Raw genomic sequence first — 14,815 nt, forward strand, 5'->3', positions numbered from 1 at the left:
AAATAAATACCACATACTCATATTTTTTGATATGAACTTAAATTTGATACATTTGTAATGCTGCTGAGAATTAGTCTTTAAAAACTGTCCAGTTTAATGATTTTAAAATATCCAAAAAAAAAATGATAGTTTATACATGGATGTGTACTGAAAATAAACAGTAAAACATTAATTGGATCCATTATTTATAGCCAAATTGTTATTACTAATGCTAAACTACTAGTTTTAAAACCAGATTAACATTACTATTGCATAAATCTCTTCCATAGATAGTTTACTCTTTACAAAGACATTTTCAATTCTGTGAGGTTATATTTCTCCTATGTACCTAATTTTATCTACCAATCAGGAATTTTAATATCATGGACATCATGCATATATAATGCCAAATATCTGAAAGCCCTCCTTCATTATGCATAAATATAAGTAAACTAATGGACCAAAATAGTCAAACAACATTCGATGCTTGAGACATCACCTAGAACACATGAATATTATAGAGAAAATTTTGTCTTTGTCTATGTATACACACACACACATAACTTTTTAAAAAACTAACGTGCTTTTCTGCTAATGGGCAACTTCACTGTGTACCAATTTTTCACTTACCCTTGGCAGATGATCTTGTGTATTATAACTGGCATCATAATCAGACAGAACATCAAGAACTTCAGAATACATATCAATCAAAGATTTCTACAAAATTCAAAAAATCAATATTATAAAATACAGAAGACATTTTTAAAAACCCACAGATGTGTCAGGATAAAAAAGCTGATAAATTCTAAGAGTTCCCATAATTATATTCTGAGTAAATGTAAAACAGTACAGAATAAAATTCTTCTTATCCAATTTATTTCAAGAGACAGTGAATTAACACAGTATGTTATTTCAGGATTTCCTAATCTTCCAATTAAACACTAAAAGAGGGAGGTTACTGTTTAATATTGAAGAGCTAAGGACTTCCCTGGTGGTCCAGTGGCTAAGACTTCCAGCTCCCAATGCTAGGTGCCCTGGTTCGATCCCAGAGCCGGGAACTAGGTCCCACATGCCCACAACTAAGAATTTGCACACCACAATGAAATATCCTTCATGCTGCAACTTAAGAGCAACTAAGGATCCCACATGCTAAAACTAAGGACCCAGGGCAGACAAATAAATGAGTACTAAAAAAAAAAAATACTGAAGAGCTAATGTTAAGTGCCCAACAAAGAAAGACCATGAACACTCAAAAGGTCCAATAAGCCAGGTACCAACTGAAAGGAATGTTTGGTGCATGCGTCAGAGAGGAAGAGAGAGACTGAAGAAAGAGTAGAGTAGAGAAAGAATCACCATGATTATTGTTAAATCGGTAACAGCGAGCAGTTCATAGTGATACTTGGGCAGACTAAGACGTGAGAGCGCCAGGAGCAGACATCCTGTGTTGTTCTCCCAGTAAACCCAGGGTCAAGCAAGTTTTCCGGAAAATAACAAACTTCAAGTATTTGAGGAATGACTGAACATGCAAACAGGCCTGGGGAAAAGGCTGCTACCAAGCATTTAATAATTAAAGGTAAGTTTTAATACCAAAGTAGCAACAAAATGAGGGCCTAAGTTCCTTTCATCTCCTAACACCTAAAAGTAATTAAAAGGAAAGCAACTATTATCCCTTCAACCTAAAGATAAACAACAAACTTTTCAAATCTTCATTACTATTTCACTTAAAGAGAGAAAATACAATTGCTCAGGTAAATTCTCTATATTTATTAACACTTGGATGTGACTTTCCAACTGCCATATATTGGCTTATAAATAAAGTCATGCTAGTATTATGCAGTTGCAATTTGGAGTCAGAACTAACACATTGGTTAAACCAGAACTGCATATCCTTGGATCTTGGCCACAAAACGTACGTGTCATGATGTATTGCAGTTTTGCTTCATATACAGTCTGTTTATTTAAATGACATTTAAGTTAAAAAAAGAATTACTTCAATTTAATGTAGCACATACAGGTTGGTTTAGTGGGGAATAATAGTATTTAATTTACTGATAATGGTAATTATCAACGTGCTGATAACAATACCAGCATTGTTTTTTCAAAAATTCTTTAAAATGCCTAAGGAACCTTCCAGAAGAAAATGTTAACTATTGTAAAACTGAAGAAAATGGGCTCTTCATGCAGTGGCACTACAAGTAAGGCAATAAAGATAGGACATATGTAATTTTCTATTAACTTACTGATTTTACAGCTGCAGAAATGAAGTAAGCCTAGAAGTAAAGTGTTAGTCACTCAGTCGTGTCCAGCTCTTTGCAACCCAATGGACCGTAGCCTGCCAGGCTCCTCTCTCCATGGAGTTCTCCAGGCAAGAATATTGGAGTGGGTTGTCATTCCCTTCTCCAGGGGAGCTTCCCCACCCAGGGATTGAACCCAGGTATCCTGCATTGCAGGCAGATTCTTTACCACCTAAGCCACTGGGGAAGTTTCAAATTTTCAGAAAAAAATAAACGGACTCATTGATTCACAAGCATGAAGAATTTATGGATCTAGTAAAAAACCAAATGTTTGGAGACTGTAGTTTACGAAGTCTTTAACAGAAGAGGAGACCTCCCTTTCCCCCAAGGACATAAGATTAGAAAGAAACGGATGATAGAACCCTTTGCAGTTCCTTAAAAACTGGTATTGATGAACACACAGCGTGAAATGGCAGGGTTTTGAGAGCTAACAAGTTAAGACACACTTAAAATACCTTAAGCTTTCTATGATGGATGCCTTTGTCATCTTTCTGTAATACTAATTTTCTCAATTCTTTGTTCTCCTTTTCTAGCCGTTCCAAGATTCTCTGGTACTTTAACTGCAACACAGTAATACAAGTAACTTCATAAGAAACCAATCGGTTAAAAAATAACATTAAGTATAAATTAAAATCTTCCTTGATCCTGAAGCACTTAAAATGAATTATTTCATTTAAAATCATCTATGAGAATGTTGAACAAAATAATCATGAATATTATCTAAAACAATGAACTTTATAGTTTTGTTATAATTGGCATCTTATTGGAAAATTCTTTGCTGTTTATGTTGAAGAAATTAATAAAAATACTAACAATAAAAGGAGTTGAAAAGGCAAGCTCTTAAGTATACTCCATGAAGCACTATTTCCTGCATCAAAATTTTAAATCTTCAGTTTAGGCACATTTGACAAAAATTCAAATTTTCGTTATGCTCCTATATTATTAAAATGGAATAAAATAAAAATAGCTAACGGTACCTGACCATGCGTTACATGACAGGCCCTTTACTCAGTGTTTCACCTGTATTAACTCCTTTAACGCTTCATGTGAGACTAAGGTTATACAGGTTAGGAATCAGAGGTTAGAGATGCTTAGGAGCCTATCCAAGGTCACATGGTTTTGAATACAGGTCTGAGTTGAGGGCCCAAACTCTTTTCAGTTTTGGTAGGTTCCTATGGCCAGAGATTACACATCAATTTTTAAAATATTGACATAAGAACAATTTAAAAGACTAATACGTTTATATAAGCTTTTTTGTCAAATTAGATGCTTGGCTACACACTGTTCTCCAATAAATGAGATCCTTTTCTAACTGGTCTTCTCTGTTTATACTCGATTCTATAAACATTAACCATGTTCAGAAAATCATTAAGAATTACGCTTTCTTATAACCAACTGGATTTTTAAAGTTTATTTTCAATTGGAGGACAATTACTTTACAATATTGTGCTGGTTTCTGCCATACATCAACATGGTGATTGGTATACACATATCCCCTCCCTCCACAACCTTCCTCCCCATCCCACCAACTGGATGTTTTTGTCCAATTTTACAGTAACATGTTTTTTTTGTTAATGGAAAGAAAGAAATGGAAAATTTTCTTGGAAAATATGTTAGGCTGTTACAATCTTCCAAGCACAAAGTAAATAACAAGAGATCATGGCTTTATCCTCAGAGAATGTCCAACTAAAGATAAATTTAAGAAATTATATAGTATGAGACAGGTAGAACTATAGGCTAGTTTATATTATAAATATATTTTTACAGAACTTATTCATTTATATTCAGTGACAGTACACACAACAAACTTCTGGTAGTTATCTAAGAATTAGACCTATGCTGTCTAATACAGATGGTAGCCACTGGCCACATATGGATACTTAGCACTTGAAATGTGGCTAGTCTGCACTAAGGTGTGTGTTAAGAATAACAAACATCAGATTTCTGTAATTCAGTAAAAATGCATAAATACCACATTAATATTTTCATACTGACTAGATCTATAACTATTTTAGATCTGCTGCTGCTGCTGCTGCTGCTAAGTCGCTTCAGCCGTGTCTGACTCTGTGCGACCCCATAGACGGCAGCCCACCAGGCTCCCCAGTCCCTGGGATTCTCCAGGCAAGAACACTGGAGTGGGCTGCCATTTCCTTCTCCAATGCATGACAGTGAAACGTCAGAGTGAAGTTGCTCAGTCATGTCCGACTCTTAGCGACCTCATGGACTACAGCCTACCAGGCTCCTCCATCCATGGGATTTTCCAGGCAAAAGTACTGGAGTGGGGTGCCACTGCCTTCTCACTTTGTTAAATATATTATTAACATTAAAATTCTACCTATTTATTTTTACCCTTATTTTAATGCAAAAATTTTAAAGTACACATGGCTTGCATTTTATTTCAACTGGACACTATTAATATAGGTAATGCCATTATTATATCATGAATTCTCCATAAAGTACTTTCATCAATGCCTAGCACCTTCCAACAAATGGAAGGATTGATATCAATAGGTATATACGGTGGTAGGGTTTCTACTGGTTCACTTGGTAAATACGGAATCAATTATGGGGTCTACATTTTCTGGGGCTGGAAACACTCTTTGGTATATGTCAGTCTGCAGGCTTCCTGCAGAGATGTGCTACTGGGCCATCCTGCAAAGTTCTAGGCCAGTAATTCTCAAGAACTCATCAACAACACTTGAGGGTTTTTAAAAGAACAAAGACTGCTAAGTTCCATATCCAGAGTTTCTGATTCAGTGGATTTGGGATGGGACCGATAATCTGCATTTCCAACAAGTTCCCAAAGAGTATTACTGATGCTAATGCTCCAGAGATCACATTCTGAGGCCAGTGAGTCTTAATCTCTGGCTGCAGACTATAATCACCCAGCTGTGAAGCCATAACAATGTTAGGGCTGCTCAGAGCACCCTTGATTCTAACATATAGTTGAGTATAAGAATCAATACATAGATATTAAGAAAACCTGAGACTCAATATACACTGGTTCCTAATTTCATTTAAATTGCTTTGTCATACTTTTCCCTAAAAAGCGACCCATTGAGTCTTTTTAATTTAAACTTAATTACCACATATCATTGCATCTACAGAGAATAATTAATGATAGAGTGGATAACGTGACAATTTTTCACAAGAATGTTCTCTACTCAATTACATTGCACAGAACAAGTCTTTAAAATAATAATTGTATCATCAACTATAAGAGAATAACTCTTTAAAGTAGTGTCAGAAATATTAATACCTTTGGAAAGATTATTATCTGATTGGCTTTGGACTTTAGAGAACTGTGATAGATTTCACCCCAATTTCTTTTAACTGTTACTCTAATTAGCCAGTCAATGTAAAAATGCAAGCACAGGTTTACACAAGGACAAGTCACTTTCCCCAGTCTTTTCTGCCACAGTCTTCCTCAAAAATTAATAGCATAAGATTCACTCAACAATAGGTTTTACACATAAATGAGTTAATTAAACTTATCAAGTTCCTTCATTATTTCTTGTTTCTCAATTAGCTTTTGCACTTATGGGGGCATCTATTGATAAGGTTCTATCATTAAATCACTACAAACTTTGCTCAGTTAAAAAGATAAATTTCCACATCACCAAATTTAGAGTACAAGACAAACTCTTTGGTTCTTTTTACCCGACTATGAATTACATTAGTATTACCTGAGTATGCAGAAGCTCTTCTTGAAGTTGGTCAATTTTCTCTTTGTCTGACACCTAAATATTTAAAATAAATTTTTTTATTTGAGTAGAATTATGTTTATACAGAATATACAGTAAGTTAACTTTTAAAACAAACCATTTGAAGAGTAAAAACTATATACTTTATATGGATATTTAATCAAAGGAAATTTTAAATCAAATGCTTATTTAAGAAAGTAATCTTATTCATCAACAAAAACAGCTCATGAAAAGTTTATATAAATGAAAACCTTAAAAAGAAATCATCTTCCTATTGCCATTCTAGTAATTTCTTATGACTGGCTTGTTAGAAAAATAACAGATCGACACATACATTTACTACGTCCTTGGCAGGTTGTTTTGTACTCAAGCACAGGGACTTGGATGCTTGAGAGAAATAAGGCACTGAAATCCTTACAATAATGTTTTCAGAAGTCAGACGCGTTATAATGTACAGCTACTGAAAAAATTCATTGGTCATAGTGTATCTTTTAAGCAAACACTTATCCATTTTCATTCCATAAGCAGGAAAGTGTTTAATATATGCAAAGAACAATTGTATTTTCAGAACTTTAAGTGGAGCCAGATACTTGTTTTTAAATTTAGTTCCACTGCAAGATCTTCTAACCCATAATAAAATGAATGCAGAGGCAGTGAAGTTGAGTAAAGCAAACAAAATTGATTTGAAAATAAAGTAGGATAAAATCCACAGGTATTGGGGAAACTACTCCTAATTATTACTAATGCTAATAGTTCTAAGATAAGATATTCAAACTAAAGAACTTTATTCTATGAAAAGTAATCACAACTCTAAATATAAAACACAATAATCAATTGCAATTAAAATGATGTCATTTATGACAAATCCATATAACTGCTTTGACTCCTTAGTGAGATGCCAAAGTTGCCATTCTCAATCTTAAAATAATTATCTAATTTCTGTACTCAAAATTCTTAAACATGATTTTATTCCACAGGAGACAAAAATCAAGTTAAAACGCAGGTAAATCTTTATTCATCCTGATTTCACTGGCTACTTAAGCAGCCAAGACTTCATGGTAGCAAACATATATGAAAATATTCTAAATGATTTGCTTATTGAAGTGGACATTAATAACTCTTATCCATGCAATAAAATGTTATTTTGAGATTTTAATTCCTATTTCCAAATGCTTTCTCAAAATTCCCCCCAAACTTCTTTTAAATAAAAATGACAATACTTACTAGAAATGATAGGTACATAATCCATAATTGCTTTTTCCTAAAAAGCCTATGTCTAAAAATTTCAAATTTTATTTTGCAAATGAGAAAAATGCAACATAAAACAAACTTTGTATTACTGCTTCTCACTCCAGTACAGCAAGCAGCAACTTGTGGATAGAAGCATTTTTCATTTGACTATGTGTTTGTGTAAAATGGACAAGAATTATTAATCATCTCCTAAAATGTGAGAAAACAAGCATGTTGAGGAGCCCACAATCCAAAGAACAAAATCCTGAAGGCCAATGAAGAAATAAATTCCATATTTTGATCATATGGCATGACATCACACTGTAATAATGTGATTGCAAAAATTGTTATGCAGATTATAATCCCAATTCATCTGGAAAGTTACTGATTTACTGTTCCATTAAATATTCATCCAACTGAAGTTAAGTAGTATGAAATGTATAAACAGCATTAGTATAGGATGTGAATACTTAATGATATCATGCAATATAATCTGAGTTACAGTAGAAAATCCAACATATCTCTACAACTGGGGCAATAATTGAGAAAGCAATATAATTACACAAAACAGAATGTTTATACAAGCCAAGGACTATAAAGGACTAACCTTGACAATTTGGTAAAATAAAAAAGACATATAAAGAACTAAAATGATATAAGGTTATTAGAATATTACAAACACAATTTTTATGCTAATATTAGTATTTAGTAACAATGACTTAGGATTTTTATAAATTTGTATTTTTAGGAGTATTTAAATTTATCATGTGCCCTTCTGGCCTGACTGTTAGGAATAACTCATGCACAGTTTCACCAATACACTTCCTGTCTGCTTAACGTTAAATTAAAAGGTTAATACTATATTATATAAAAGGTTGATGATGAGTCAAGAATTAGATCTAGGATTTTACAGGAAACAAGATTAAAACCTTCAGGTTCACAAAATAAATCTTAAAGATTAGTGATAAGATACTTTGACATATTTTAAGAGAATAATACATGCTACTGTTAGTCTATCACTTATTTGAAGTCTTAACTAGCAACCTGGGATATATTTTATTTCGATGCACTTTACTAGCAAAATTCAGCTACTTACAGTAAGTCCTTGTCTTATGGTTTAATGTATTTAGTTTTCATTATTAAATTAGTTCAAAACTCACCCTGACAGAAATGGGTATCAATAGTCTTGAAACCAGAGCTTTCCTACAATTCCAGGGCTGTAAAACTGATGGAGAAAGAGCGGAACCCTCTGCAGAAACAAGCTAAAGCTGAAAGAGAAAAACCTTTACTAGCTCCTAACAAAAGCAAGCCTGATTTTTAAATTTTAAGTATCTCTTCCTACTAAGCAATTGTAGCCATTCTGAAATATGGAAATGTATAAGACTTGCAAACATTTCTACGTATGCGTACATACATATTCACAGGAGGCAAATCTACCAAGGGCAGTTTTAATCTACCATCTCTGCATGAGCTCCTCTGCTTGGATGATACAGGGAAAATCTACTAGCTGCTACCAATAAGATATAAATAGGGACTTCCCTGGAGGTCCAGCGGTTAAGATCCATGGAGAGGGTGCGGGTTTGATCCCTGGTCAGGGAGCTAAGATCTCACATGCTGCACAGTAGTACCAAAAAATAAAAGCAAGCATTAAAATAAAAAAAAGAAGGCCTACTAATATTTTCAAAATGTAGTAGGAAAGAATCATCAAAAAATGACAAAAAGTAGCTGCGGTTTTGTACCTCAAGTAAACCTCAAATGCCTGGAAAGATAAAAGTCTCATCAAATTAGCACGTTGGTCATTATGACAACGTAAGGCTGAAGTCACCAGTGTACTAACTGTAAGGGGAACAGAGGGAAGATACAGTAAGGAAATCATCTTGAAGGACAGTAAAAGAATGATACTATTATAGCGGTGCACAAATTGTTTTTCGTCTCATTTACTTTCACACAAGGTAAGTGGGCAGGAACAAGCCCCGCTTTGTGCCCTTCTAAGTATATCTTAATAAACAAAACAGACAGAGGTACAGCCCTGTCAGTAGCTCTTTCACAAATATGGAGAGTGAGGAATAAAAGAGGAGTTATACATGGATCATCCAATAAATATTAGGATGAGGAAGGATAACTCTAGGTCTGAAAAAAGGCCCCAAATGAACATTAACCCTTGGCAGTGTAGAAAATAAACAGTATTCACTATTGCTTTCATTTAAACTGTCAGATTCAATAGGATATTAATAATCTTAAACTGTGCTAGAATCTTAAAATAGCAGATCTATGGGGCTCACTGTAAATTAGTTTACCATTAAGAAAAAAACAAGATCTACTGGTCTTGAAAACAAGAGCTATATTCATATTTCTAACTAACACACCAAAACATAACAGTTTCTTTCCCTCTTTTGTAATGAAGTTAAGGACAGAAGCTGAGCCTGAGCATTCCAGCTTGTTAGTATACTTAAGTGCTACTCTGTGATTTACACTAAGTCCTCCTGTGATTTAACACATGTAGGAAAATAATTTGTTTCTATTTCCATCTATATTATTCATTTACTGAAGGCTAAATGACATATAGCAGTTGATTTCACAGCCATGGAATTGAGAAAAGCCAGGAAGCTACACTGACAGAATAAATTATGATTAGTACTGTGCTAACCACCACCAAATGTGACAGGGTTAGCCAGCAGGATCATTTCACTAATTATCTGTAATATTGGTTGATTTCACTATCAGAATGTACAGGACACTAATTATATGACCAGATCATTTTCCTTAAGATTTGTACCTAACTGTAAACACTTTTCTAATATATGTAACTAGCTGATGTCAAGATCTTACAATAAAATTTTTAAAATCATTTTAAACATTCATTTGACTCTAGTCTCTCTAGGACATTAACCTGAGGATCTACATTATAGGATCATCTAAAGCCAAAGCATTGTTTTTAAGGATTTCTTGGTGACACCTATAAGCAAATATTTGTACAGTGTTACACTGAGTTTTATTAGAATCTGTCCTTTAGTGACCAGAATTATATCAAATTTCCAATGTTCAGTTTTTCAGTGGACAAGGTGAAAATCTGTGCTGACTTTGTTAATAAATGTCAAAAGTCTTATTAAAAGTTAATCAAAGTATTTAAGAATAACAGTCCAAAAGTTAGGTCAAAATAGTTTTCTTTTGTAGGAAACAAGAATTCTATGCTGAATCATTTTAACTAAAAACCATTTCATTCTTTAATTTAACATGGTCATTCACAGTACCCCTTTTCAATTTAGAAGTGAAAACTTAGAGAATAGACAAGTTGGCCACAGATTTAGGGTGACTCAATAACTGGGCCAAGTACACCGCAATTCACATTTATCTAAGTACAAGTCCATGAACCCTCACAGATAATTTAATTTTCAGAAAATAAATTACTATGTTTAATATTTTGGGTTTGTTTGCATACTCAAGAAAGTTGCATATCTGTATTATCTTTCATATTTTTATCTTGTCAAAACTAATTTCTCAAAATTGTAGTCCATGAATGGATTAAGGTGACGTGATATTGGTAGAAATGGCTGATTAGTGTAAGCAAATCAGTAGCCCCTTAAACCATCCATCACCTTGCGCTTCTGTTGGGCATAGCTCGTGCTATATTGGCCAGCAGCTCTGCGTGCTTCCTCTTCATGCTCTTGAATTTGCTGTTGTAAGAGAATGAGCTCACCAAGCAGACCCTGCCATGAGTTTACAGCCAGGAGAAGAGGAAAATTGGGGAGAACAATGTTAAACCAAAGGGTACAAGAAAGGAACAGGTGTAAGTTAGGGAGGAATGGATAGCTTGTAACAAAAATGGAAACTCAGTTATGTACCTTTAGAGCCACTATATAACTGGGCTCTGTACCACATTTCCACTTTTCCCCTCAGTAAAATTATGTCTCAAATATAAAACACCATAGTCTAAAAAGTGAAAAGGAAAATGCAGTAAGTGACTGTTTGCTGAATAAAATGAGCCAGATATAATATCAACATACAGTAAAACCTAGACTAACTGGAATGCTCAAGGAAGGTGGCACTACAGTTAACTAAATGAGTAACAAGAACACTGAGAAAACAAATACTTTCACCCTTAATTTTGAACTGCCAATATGAACCAGTGTATGTTCCTGACTTGATACATGGGGGGCAAAAAAAAGCCCAAACTGATTTTTCATATGTTGATATACAGGCCTGAATCTAATTCTCAACCACTAAGTTTCTTAAGACTAAATGGAGAATACATAATAGCTTAATTACTTATTAAATCATTACTTTTAAGTAAATATTTTTCCTTAACATCTAATGTCTTCAGCTAAAGATCCCTTAAGGGACTTCCCTGGTGGTCTAGTGGTTAAGACTCTGCCTGCTTCTATTGCAGGGGGCACGGGTTCAATCCCTGGTCTGGAAACTAAGATTCTGCATGCCATGTGGCATGGCCAAAAAGTAAATAAATCAATAAATACCTCTGAAAACTTAGTTTTGAGCATCAAGTTAATCAAGGTTTTACATTAATTCATAATTTTACATGTCTACACACATAATCTTATTTGATTAAAATTTAAGAGTTTTTTAAATTAAAAAATGTTTGAGGTACTATTTTAGTTTTATACAACAACAAATAAGAACTGTGACTGAATTTTCACTTTTTATGAGCTGTTAAGTAAAAACGGCCTGTGAGAATATAACCAAGGGTACATTAATTACTAAAGCACAAGTTCCATTAAAGAACATAATTAAAATATGGAGATAATACAATTGTTACAGAAACAATGAAGAAAAAAAACTCAGTTTGGACCTATGTACAAAGTAATCACCATTTCTATGCTAAAATGTCATTCCATTTATAATAATGAAATGTTCATCTAATGCACTGCATTCACTTGTGGAATGAAACTAAAATACATGTCATTTTCTACAGCGTTTTTAACTGCTGGTCTATTAGATAATCAACCTCAAGCAATGTAGGAGAAGTAACAATTGGGAATTGACAATGCTACGAACCTTATATTTTCTCAATTAGAAACCCTAAAAAGGTAAAGATGCAATGAAGTCACCCTTTAATCTTCATAAGAATAGTTTACCTGGGAGAACAATGGGCTCAATTTTTACCAAGTCATAAAAATTAAAAGTTAGGAAAATTAACACTCATTTAAATAATCTAAGTTAGGAGTTTCAAATAGCCTCAGAGCTTTATAAATAACTGCCAAAAATATTTTATTTTCTTTAATATAATCATAAAGCTCCTTAAAATGAAATACTGATTAATGTTACATTTACATTTTAACTAGCAGACCCACCCGGAAGCTTAATAAGTTAGTTTATATAATCCAAACATTTATATAAATAAAAATGTTTAGCAGAAAAGAAATAAATACAAAAAGAAAAGCTGTATTATACAGTACAGCACTTTAAGGAAAATATTAACAAACAATTAAGGGAATTTTTACCTTGATTCTTAGGTTTAACACATTAAGCTGTACCAATATAATGAACCTGGTTAACTTACTATAAATCAAAGGATTAAACTAGTTGATATTTCTGCATGACAAGTAAGAGAACATCAAAGTGGCAAGTAACATAACTGAAATTTCGACATCTGTTTCCAAATTCAATAGTACAAAATATACTTATAAAAAACTGCAGTTATCTTTGAGATATATTCTTTAAATAAACATTTTTATGGTCATTGATAAATCTAAAAGAAATGCAATGTCAACTCACTAGCCTCATCATTCGCATAACTTTTTACGTCCTTTTCTTTCATTTCATGTATCCCTGCTTTTCGTCAGGCAAAAGAAATTACTCAGCTCATTTTTATTCAGTCATTTATCATAATAGTTTGTACTCATCCAAGTGTTTAGATTTCTCAAAATAGCTGTCTTTTAAAGAAGGCATCCCATGTTGGCTTACACATTAATGTGCCTGTGCTTTAATTAACATAATTCCCATTATTATAGTTTATAAAATGCCAAAGCAGTATGAAAATATTCCACACTTCTAAACTGTGCTGGTCTCTCACGCCCAAGTTTCTTATTTATTGATAACTTAAACACCCCTCTCTAATCCATTGCTTACATGTATATACAAACTGTATGGTAAATACTCTAACATGTATTAAAGTATAAGAAAAACATCCTCTTTCTAGTGACACCTCACTTTCCTTCCAAGTCTGTTACTGAAGCACTGATATGTGAAGGTAGTTGAAATTAACTGTTACCTCCTGAAAAAAGTAGGAAGAAAACAAGAATTAGACACAGAAAAAAACTATTTACACTATACTATACAACTAAAAATGGCTACTTTTATTTTAGGCATCACATCTCACTTATCTAAACACTGCTGGGCTAGCTTTTAAAGCCAAGGCCATGTTGAATAAGGAGGAAGAAAAATGTGTGTGCCTCCTGTGTCAGATACATCCTTATATGAACAAAACACTTAATAAATATTTTCCCAAGGTCAGACATTTTTCTCTCAAGCAACAGCACATAATTTTAAATGACATATATTAAAAACGCAGTACTTGTGGCCTATAACAATAGTCACTGTAAACGAGCCCAGGTGATACACTCTCAAAACATCTCTTGGTTACTGTCAGTTTGACACCGCTGCTCTCACGGTCCCATACTGCATGTACAACGTTCTCGGGTTTTTAAAAAAGCATAGCATCAGACCAAGAAAACCAACTCCAAAAACCAAGACATAACTGAAAGTGCTAAAAGACCTCTGAAAGTTGATGGTTGTTATTTTTTAAAACCTCGAAATTATGACTCATTTTTATGTGAATACATTTAAAATACTATATTTTGCTAATTCCCTGGCTGCCCAGTAGTTAGGACTTGGAGCTGTCACTGCTAAGGCCCTAGGTTTGATCCTTGGTGGTCAGAGAGCTAAAATCCTGTAAGCCACAAGGCATGGCCAAAAAAATAAAAATACTGTATCTTTAACAGTATTCTAAACATCAATAGCAGAGGAGGGTCTACACCTTGTTTGTTTTTATACCTAGCACATAGAATAAGGTCTTGACACTTCAGGTGTGTTATGGCCAGCACCTAGGTTAGGGCTCGGCACATGTGTGTTGCAAAAATACACAAAGTTTATAGCATAAAATCCAAACTGGGTTGTCTAAAACTTGCTTACTCTGTAAATAAGCTAAACATCAAGCCTACAATCCATTTTTCCCACTTATCACAATTCCCAGAACATACTCAACAAGAAACAAGAAGAAGAAATTAATCAATAACATTAATATGCTGTTAACTCATGCAACAATTCAAAGTATAAGATAATATCATCATATTAATATTTATTGACTTTTATTATGTGCCAGATCTTGTGCTGAAGGGCTTTACGAAATGCCCACACTAACCATTATCAGGTAGCATGCCCCTTATTATTGAAGGGGAAACCAAAAACTTGGAGAAACTAAGGAACTTATCCAAGGTCATACACCTCAGAAAACCAGAAGGGCAGGGTCTGAATACAGGCAGTGTGACTCCAACGTCTGCACCTGACAGCATCCTGTGAGCTCTACAGTCTCACTATTTTCAGTGTCTGACCCTTCAGGTTCAATCTACATGTAAATAAGGAAAATGGTAAAAC

The 14,815-nt window shown here is 33.7% G+C and overlaps 1 protein-coding gene across 5 annotated transcripts in view; it reads right to left on the reverse strand.

Annotated features, from left to right (window-relative positions):
* OPA1 (OPA1 mitochondrial dynamin like GTPase) overlaps nt 1-14,815 on the reverse strand; it is an 81,586-nt gene that overhangs the window by 53,009 nt on the left and 13,762 nt on the right. For 3 of the 5 annotated variants that reach the window (XM_068972701.1, XM_068972684.1, XM_068972693.1), the window contains 4 exons: nt 10,804-10,914; nt 5,960-6,013; nt 2,729-2,833; nt 610-696 (listed from right to left, as the gene is read on the reverse strand). In XM_068972701.1, the coding sequence (XP_068828802.1) occupies nt 610-696; nt 2,729-2,833; nt 5,960-6,013; nt 10,804-10,914 (357 nt within the window). The remainder of the gene's footprint in view (nt 1-609; nt 697-2,728; nt 2,834-5,959; nt 6,014-10,803; nt 10,915-14,815) is intronic. The other 2 variants (XM_068972719.1, XM_068972710.1) reach the window with 1 other exon arrangement.

The sequence above is a fragment of the Capricornis sumatraensis genome, chromosome 1 (genome assembly GCF_032405125.1).
Source record: "Capricornis sumatraensis isolate serow.1 chromosome 1, serow.2, whole genome shotgun sequence".
Classification (NCBI taxonomy): domain Eukaryota; kingdom Metazoa; phylum Chordata; class Mammalia; order Artiodactyla; family Bovidae; genus Capricornis; species Capricornis sumatraensis.